Source organism: Oncorhynchus masou, chromosome 7 (assembly GCF_036934945.1).
Source record: "Oncorhynchus masou masou isolate Uvic2021 chromosome 7, UVic_Omas_1.1, whole genome shotgun sequence".
Taxonomy (NCBI): Eukaryota; Metazoa; Chordata; class Actinopteri; order Salmoniformes; family Salmonidae; genus Oncorhynchus; species Oncorhynchus masou.
Genome location: NC_088218.1, coordinates 2536418 through 2546417, shown reverse-complemented (window position 1 = coordinate 2546417; position 10000 = coordinate 2536418). Strand labels below are relative to the sequence as shown.

General features: G+C 44.6%; 1 protein-coding gene across 1 annotated transcript in view; it reads left to right on the top strand.

The window, feature by feature from the left end:
• Positions 1 to 10000, top strand: part of LOC135542910 (protein diaphanous homolog 3-like) — a 1769082-nt gene that overhangs the window by 431964 nt on the left and 1327118 nt on the right. The window contains exon 21 of the mRNA XM_064970053.1: positions 2988 to 3089. Within this exon, the coding sequence (XP_064826125.1) occupies positions 2988 to 3089 (102 nt within the window). The remainder of the gene's footprint in view (positions 1 to 2987; positions 3090 to 10000) is intronic.

Below are 10000 nucleotides of genomic sequence, written 5' to 3'. Positions count from 1 at the left end.
GAAAGGGAGGGGAGAGGACAAGGAGGAGAGGAGAGGAGAGGACGTAGATGAGGGGGTAGGAGAGGAGAAAGGGAGGGGAGAGGAGAGGACAAGGAGGAGAGGAGAGGAGACGACATAGAAGAGAGGACGGAGATGAGGGGGTAGGAGAGGAGAAAGGGAGGGGAGAGGACAAGGAGGAGAGGAGAGGAGAGGACGGAGATGAGGGGGTAGGAGAGGAGAAAGGGAGGGAGAGGAGAGGGAGAGGAGACGACATAGGGGAGAGGAGAGGACGGAGATGAGGGGGTAGGAGAGGAGAAAGGGAGGGGAGAGGACAAGGAGGAGAGGAGAGGAGAGGACGGAGATGAGGGGGTAGGAGAGGAGAAAGGGAGGGGAGAGGAGAGGACAAGGAGGAGAGGAGAGGAGAGGAGACGACATAGAGGAGAGGACGGAGATGAGGGGGTAGGAGAGGAGAAAGGGAGGGGAGAGGAGAGGACAAGGAGGAGAGGAGAGGAGACGACATAGAGGAGAGGACAGAGATGAGAGGGTAGGAGAGGAGAAAGGGAGGGGAGAGGAGAGGAGAGGACGGAGATGAGGGGGTAGGAGAGGAGAAAGGGAGGGGAGAGAAGAAAGAGGAGAGGACGGGGAGAGAGGGAGAGGGGAGGAGAGAGGGAGGGAGAGGGAGGACGGAGATGAGGGGTAGGAGAGGGAGAGAGGGAGGGGAGAGGAGAGAGGGAGGGGGAGGAGAGGAGAGGGAGAGAGGGAGGGGGGAGAGGAGAGAGGGAGGGGGAGGGAGGGAGGGAGAGAGGGAGGGGGAGGAGGGAGGGAGGGGAGGGAGAGGGGAGGAGAGGGGAGAGGGAGAGAGGGAGGGAGGGGGGAGGGAGAGAGGGAGGGAGGGAGTGGAGAGGAGAGAGGGAGGGAGTGGAGAGGAGATGAGGGGGTAGGAGAGGAGAGGAGAGGAGAAAGAGATGGTTGAATAAAGGGTTGTCATTCCTCATTTTCCCTTTGCCTTTTCATCGTCTCCCCGTGACATGGTACACACACACACACTCACACACACACACACACACACACACACCTTGCTGCCCTGTCCACAAGTTCCTGTCTGTGTGTGGTGCCTCATTAGAGCAGCCCGGCAGGCCGTGTGCGTTTGTGACTCGATGGTAATGGACTCTCTCCCAGGTCTGTGGTCTATTGTCCGTCTCTGTCTGTCTCCATGGCCCTCGTTTGTTTAAGTCCTGCTATGTGACACTACGTTCCTTAACGACAACTAGCCTAGACAGAGTGGTGTGGATTCTCTCTGTCTCTCTCTCTCTCTCTCTCTCTCTCTCTCTCCTCGCTCGCTCTCTCTGTCTCTGTCTTTCTCTGTCTTTCTTTCTCTATCTTTCTCGCTATCTTTCTCTCTATCTCTCTGTATCTCTGTATCTCTCTGTATATCTCTCTGTCTCTCTCTCTGTCTCTCTATCTGTCTCTCTATCTGTCTCTCTCCCTCTGTCTGTCTCTGTCTCTCTCTGTCACACACACACACAATGAAATACTTAGAGATGCATTGGGAAATTACCGTTTCCCCAAAAGTACTTTAAATCTATTTAGGTTAACATTTAACCTTTTACGAGAACAGTTTGATGACTTGTCCTCAATTATCTTGGTTATTAACATATTTTCTAAATCTGTTTCAAAGTTTTATGAAAGCAAATAAAGAAGAATATGTCCTAGTTTAAAGGTGTTCTTGTTTGAAGGTGGAACCGTTATAATTGACATGTTCTAGTTTAAAGGTGGAACCGTTATAATTGATATGTTCTTGTTTAAAGGTGGAACCGTTATAATTGATATGTTCTAGTTTAAATGTGGAACCGTTATAATTTATAATTTATATGTTCTAGTTTAAATGTGGAACCGTCATAATTGATATGTTCTAGTTTAAAGGTGGAACCGTTATAATTGATATGTTCTAGTTTAAAGGTGGATCCGTTATAATTGATATGTTCTAGTTTAAAGGTGGAACCGTTATAATTGATATGTTCTAGTTTAAAGGTGGAACCGTCATAATTGATATGTTCTAGTTTAAAGGTGGAACCGTTATAATTGATATGTTCTAGTTTAAATGTGGAACCGTTATAATTTATAATTTATATGTTCTAGTTTAAATGTGGAACCGTCATAATTGATATGTTCTAGTTTAAAGGTGGAACCGTTATAATTGATATGTTCTAGTTTAAAGGTGGATCCGTTATAATTGATATGTTCTAGTTTAAAGGTGGAACCGTTATAATTGATATGTTCTAGTTTAAAGGTGGAACCGTCATAATTGATATGTTCTAGTTTAAAGGTGGAACCGTTATAATTGATATGTTCTAGTTTAAAGGTGGAACCGTTATAATTGCACTTGAAAAAGTCATGGACATTGTGTTCCATTTTTAATGCCTCAGTTTAAAACTCCAATGAATTTAAACTCTTACCATTTTCTTATCTGTCTCTTCTCCCCCATGTGTCTCTCTCCATCTCTCTCCATCTCTCTCCATCTCTCTCTCCACCCCTCCATCTCTCCCCCTCTCCACCCCTTCATCTCTCCCCCTCTCCACCCCTCCATCTCTCCCCCTCACCATCTATCTCGCTCTCTCTCTCTCTACTCCATCCATCTCTTTCTCTCCATCTCTCTCCCTCTCTCCTCCCCTCCATCTCTCTCTCCACCCCCTCTGTCTCTCTCCTTCTCTCTCCACCCCTCCATCTCTATCCCTCTCCATCCACCCCCTCCGTCTCTCTCCCTCTCTCCACCCCCTCCGTCTCTCTACCTCTCTCTCCACCCCCTCCGTCTCTCTACCTCTCTCTCCACCCCCTCCATCTCTATCCCTCTCTCTCCACCCCTCCATCTCTATCCCTCTCTCCACCCCCTCTCTCTCTCTCCCTCTCTCCTCCCCTCCATCTCTCTCTCCACCCCCTCCGTCTCTCTCCCTCTCTCTCCACCCCTCCATCCCTCTCCCTCCACCCCCTCCGTCTCTCTCTCTCTCCAGAACTTGGTTAAACACCTTCCTGAGCAGGAGCAGCTGAATGCGTTGATGAAGTTTCAGAATGACTACAACAGTCTGTCTGAGCCTGAGCAGTTTGGAGTGGTGGTGAGTACACACACACACACGCACGCACGCACGCACGCACGCACGCACACACACACACACACACACACACACACACACTGACACACATACAGACACACACACACACACTGACACACATACAGACACACACTGACACACATACAGACACACACATACACACTGACACACACACACTGACACACACACATAAACACACACACACACACATACAGACACACACTGACACACATACAGACACACACACACACACACACACACACACACACACACACACACACACACACACACACACACACACACACACACACACTGACACACATACAGACACACACACACACACACACACACACACACACACACTGACACACATACAGACACACACTGACACACATACAGACACACACATACACACTGACACACACACACTGACACACACACACACACACACACACACACACACACACACACACACACACACACACACACACACACACACACACACACACACACACACACACACACACACACACACACACACACACACACACACACACTGACACACATACAGACACACACACACACACTGACACACATACAGACACACACTGACACACATACAGACACACACATACACACTGACACACACACACTGACACACACACATAAACACACACACACACATACAGACACACACTGACACACATACAGACACACACACACACACACACACACACACACACACACACACTGACACACATACAGACACACACACACACACACACTGACACACATACAGACACACACTGACACACATACAGACACACACATACACACTGACACACACACACTGACACACACACACAATGACACACACACACAATGACACACATACACACACACAATGACACACACACAGACACACACGACAGTGAATCACCGACAAGGTCGCCGTGCGAGGCGGCCGGAGAGCGTTGAGCGTTCCGTCTGTCTGACGGGCTCAGCAGCCGATTGGTTATTTATTCCACGATGGCCGCCAGCGGGCGTGAGCAAGGCTACCCACAAATCACTGCTTCAACACAGGAAACACTGATATAAATGGGCTGTGGACATGGAGAGGAAGAGGATGGGAGGAGGAGAGGAGGGTGGGAGAGGGGAGGGGAGGAGAGGAGATTGGAGGGGAGGAGAGGAGGGTGGGAGAGTAGAGGGGAGGGAGGAGAGGAGATTGGAGGTGAAAGAGAAAGGAGCTCGACTCTACATACTGCTAGAGGTTCATGTCGAGGTTCATGTCGAGGTGGAGAGAAAGGCGGAGAGAGGGAGGGAAATGTAGTGATGAGGTAGTAACTGGGAGAATAGAGGGTAGACTAACTACTGTATTGATGAGGTAGTAACTCTGGGAGAATAGAGGGTAGACTAACTACTGTATTGATGAGGTAGTAACTCTGTGGGAGAATAGAGGGTAGACTAACTACTGTATTGATGAGGTAGTAATCTGGGAGAATAGAGGGTAGACTAACTACTGTATTGATGAGGTAGTAACTGGGAGAATAGAGGGTAGACTAACTACTGTATTGATGAGGTAGTAACTGGGAGAATAGAGGGTAGACTAACTACTGTATTGATGAGGTAGTAACTGGGAGAATAGAGGGTAGACTAACTACTGTATTGATGAGGTAGTAACTGGGAGAATAGAGGGTAGACTAACTACTGTATTGATGAGGTAGTAACTGGGAGAATAGAGGGTAGACTAACTACTGTAGTGATGAGGTAGTAACTGGGAGAATAGAGGGTAGACTAACTACTGTATTGATGAGGTAGTAACTCTGTGGGAGAATAGAGGGTAGACTAACTACTGTATTGATGAGGTAGTAACTGGGAGAATAGAGGGTAGACTAACTACTGTATTGATGAGGTAGTAACTGGGAGAATAGAGGGTAGACTAACTACTGTATTGATGAGGTAGTAACTGGGAGAATAGAGGGTAGACTAACTACTGTATTGATGAGGTAGTAACTCTGGGAGAATAGAGGGTAGACTAACTACTGTATTGATGAGGTAGTAACTCTGTGGGAGAATAGAGGGTAGACTAACTACTGTATTGATGAGGTAGTAACTGGGAGAATAGAGGGTAGACTCACTACTGTATTGATGAGGTAGTAACTGGGAGAATAGAGGGTAGACTAACTACTATATTGATGAGGTAGTAACACTGGGAGAATAGAGGGTAGACTAACTACTGTATTGATGAGGTAGTAACTGGGAGAATAGAGGGTAGACTAACTACTGTATTGGTGAGGTAGTAACTGGGAGAATAGAGGGTAGACTAACTACTGTATTGATGAGGTAGTAACTCTGGGAGAATAGAGGGTAGACTAACTACTGTATTGATGAGGTAGTAACACTGGGAGAATAGAGGGTAGACTAACTACTTTATTGATGAGGTAGTAACTGGGAGAATAGAGGGTAGACTAACTACTGTATTGATGAGGTAGTAACTGGGAGAATAGAGGGTAGACTAACTACTATATTGATGAGGTAGTAACTCTGTGGGAGAATAGAGGGTAGACTAACTACTGTATTGATGAGGTAGTAACTCTGGGAGAATAGAGGGTAGACTAACTACTGTATTGATGAGGTAGTAACTGGGAGAATAGAGGGTAGACTAACTACTGTAGTGATGAGGTAGTAACTGGGAGAATAGAGGGTAGACTAACTACTGTATTGATGAGGTAGTAACTGGGAGAATAGAGGGTAGACTAACTACTGTATTGATGAGGTAGTAACTGGGAGAATATAGGGTAGACTAACTACTGTATTGATGAGGTAGTAACTGGGAGAATATAGGCTAGACTAACTACTGTATTGATGAGGTAGTAACTGGGAGAATAGAGGGTAGACTAACTACTGTATTGATGAGGTAGTAACTGGGAGAATAGAGGGTAGACTAACTACTGTATTGATGAGGTAGTAACTCTGGGAGAATAGAGGGTAGACTAACTACTGTAGTGATGAGGTAGTAACTGGGAGAATAGAGGGTAGACTAACTACTGTATTGATGAGGTAGTAACTCTGTGGGAGAATAGAGGGTAGACTAACTACTGTATTGATGAGGTAGTAACTGGGAGAATAGAGGGTAGACTAACTACTGTATTGATGAGGTAGTAACTGGGAGAATAGAGGGTAGACTAACTACTGTATTGATGAGGTAGTAACTGGGAGAATAGAGGGTAGACTAACTACTGTATTGATGAGGTAGTAACTCTGGGAGAATAGAGGGTAGACTAACTACTGTATTGATGAGGTAGTAACTCTGTGGGAGAATAGAGGGTAGACTAACTACTGTATTGATGAGGTAGTAACTGGGAGAATAGAGGGTAGACTCACTACTGTATTGATGAGGTAGTAACTGGGAGAATAGAGGGTAGACTAACTACTGTATTGATGAGGTAGTAACTGGGAGAATAGAGGGTAGACTAACTACTGTATTGATGAGGTAGTAACACTGGGAGAATAGAGGGTAGACTAACTACTTTATTGATGAGGTAGTAACTGGGAGAATAGAGGGTAGACTAACTACTGTATTGATGAGGTAGTAACTGGGAGAATAGAGGGTAGACTAACTACTATATTGATGAGGTAGTAACTCTGTGGGAGAATAGAGGGTAGACTAACTACTGTATTGATGAGGTAGTAACTCTGGGAGAATAGAGGGTAGACTAACTACTGTATTGATGAGGTAGTAACTCTGTGGGAGAATAGAGGGTAGACTAACTACTGTATTGATGAGGTTGTAACTCTGGGAGAATAGAGGGTAGACTAACTACTGTATTGATGAGGTAGTAACTGGGAGAATAGAGGGTAGACTAACTACTGTATTGATGAGGTAGTAACTGGGAGAATAGAGGGTAGACTAACTACTGTATTGATGAGGTAGTAACTGGGAGAATAGAGGGTAGACTAACTACTGTATTGATGAGGTAGTAACTGGGAGAATAGAGGGTAGACTAACTACTGTATTGATGAGGTAGTAACTCTGGGAGAATAGAGGGTAGACTAACTACTGTAGTGATGAGGTAGTAACTGGGAGAATAGAGGGTAGACTAACTACTGTATTGATGAGGTAGTAACTCTGTGGGAGAATAGAGGGTAGACTAACTACTGTATTGATGAGGTAGTAACTGGGAGAATAGAGGGTAGACTAACTACTGTATTGATGAGGTAGTAACTGGGAGAATAGAGGGTAGACTAACTACTGTATTGATGAGGTAGTAACTGGGAGAATAGAGGGTAGACTAACTACTGTATTGATGAGGTAGTAACTCTGGGAGAATAGAGGGTAGACTAACTACTGTATTGATGAGGTAGTAACTCTGTGGGAGAATAGAGGGTAGACTAACTACTGTATTGATGAGGTAGTAACTGGGAGAATAGAGGGTAGACTCACTACTGTATTGATGAGGTAGTAACTGGGAGAATAGAGGGTAGACTAACTACTGTATTGATGAGGTAGTAACTGGGAGAATAGAGGGTAGACTAACTACTGTATTGATGAGGTAGTAACACTGGAAGAATAGAGGGTAGACTAACTACTTTATTGATGAGGTAGTAACTGGGAGAATAGAGGGTAGACTAACTACTGTATTGATGAGGTAGTAACTGGGAGAATAGAGGGTAGACTAACTACTATATTGATGAGGTAGTAACTCTGTGGGAGAATAGAGGGTAGACTAACTACTGTATTGATGAGGTAGTAACTCTGGGAGAATAGAGGGTAGACTAACTACTGTATTGATGAGGTAGTAACTGGGAGAATAGAGGGTAGACTAACTACTGTAGTGATGAGGTAGTAACTGGGAGAATAGAGGGTAGACTAACTACTGTATTGATGAGGTAGTAACTGGGAGAATAGAGGGTAGACTAACTACTGTATTGATGAGGTAGTAACTGGGAGAATATAGGGTAGACTAACTACTGTATTGATGAGGTAGTAACTGGGAGAATATAGGCTAGACTAACTACTGTATTGATGAGGTAGTAACTGGGAGAATAGAGGGTAGACTAACTACTGTATTGGTGAGGTAGTAACTGGGAGAATAGAGGGTAGACTAACTACTGTATTGATGAGGTAGTAACTGGGAGAATAGAGGGTAGACTAACTACTGTATTGATGAGGTAGTAACTGGGAGAATAGAGGGTAGACTAACTACTGTATTGATGAGGTAGTAACTCTGTGGGAGAATAGAGGGTAGACTAACTACTGTATTGATGAGGTAGTAACTGGGAGAATAGAGGGTAGACTAACTAATGTATTGATGAGGTAGTAACTCTGGGAGAATAGAGGGTAGACTAACTACTGTATTGATGAGGTAGTAACTGGGAGAATAGAGGGTAGACTAACTACTGTATTGATGAGGTAGTAACTCTGGGAGAATAGAGGGTAGACTAACTACTGTATTGATGAGGTAGTAACTCTGTGGGAGAATAGAGGGTAGACTAACTACTGTATTGATGAGGTAGTAACTGGGAGAATAGAGGGTAGACTCACTACTGTATTGATGAGGTAGTAACTGGGAGAATAGAGGGTAGACTAACTACTGTATTGATGAGGTAGTAACTGGGAGAATAGAGGGTAGACTAACTACTGTATTGATGAGGTAGTAACACTGGAAGAATAGAGGGTAGACTAACTACTTTATTGATGAGGTAGTAACTGGGAGAATAGAGGGTAGACTAACTACTGTATTGATGAGGTAGTAACTGGGAGAATAGAGGGTAGACTAACTACTATATTGATGAGGTAGTAACTCTGTGGGAGAATAGAGGGTAGACTAACTACTGTATTGATGAGGTAGTAACTCTGGGAGAATAGAGGGTAGACTAACTACTGTATTGATGAGGTAGTAACTGGGAGAATAGAGGGTAGACTAACTACTGTAGTGATGAGGTAGTAACTGGGAGAATAGAGGGTAGACTAACTACTGTATTGATGAGGTAGTAACTGGGAGAATAGAGGGTAGACTAACTACTGTATTGATGAGGTAGTAACTGGGAGAATATAGGGTAGACTAACTACTGTATTGATGAGGTAGTAACTGGGAGAATATAGGCTAGACTAACTACTGTATTGATGAGGTAGTAACTGGGAGAATAGAGGGTAGACTAACTACTGTATTGGTGAGGTAGTAACTGGGAGAATAGAGGGTAGACTAACTACTGTATTGATGTGGTAGTAACTGGGAGAATATAGGCTAGACTAACTACTGTATTGGTGAGGTAGTAACTGGGAGAATAGAGGGTAGACTAACTACTGTATTGATGAGGTAGTAACTGGGAGAATAGAGGGTAGACTAACTACTGTATTGATGAGGTAGTAACTGGGAGAATAGAGGGTAGACTAACTACTGTATTGATGAGGTAGTAACTCTGTGGGAGAATAGAGGGTAGACTAACTACTGTATTGATGAGGTAGTAACTGGGAGAATAGAGGGTAGACTAACTAATGTATTGATGAGGTAGTAACTCTGGGAGAATAGAGGGTAGACTAACTACTGTATTGATGAGGTAGTAACTGGGAGAATAGAGGGTAGACTAACTACTGTATTGATGAGGTAGTAACTGGGAGAATAGAGGGTAGACTAACTACTGTATCGATGAGTTAAGAACTGACTGTCAGAGGCCACATTGTGGTTTTCACGACACAGCTGATTCAAATAACCAGCCCGTCATCAAGCTGTGTAGCTCCAGTATCAAACGTGTTGACGTTGTCGTAGGACAGTGACTGAGACACTGGGTTAGTGACGTTGTAGTGGGACAGTGACTGAGACACTGGGTTAGTGACGTTGTAGTAGAACTGAGACACTGGGTTAATGACGTTGTAGTAGACAGTGACTCTGAGACACTGGGTTAGTGACGTT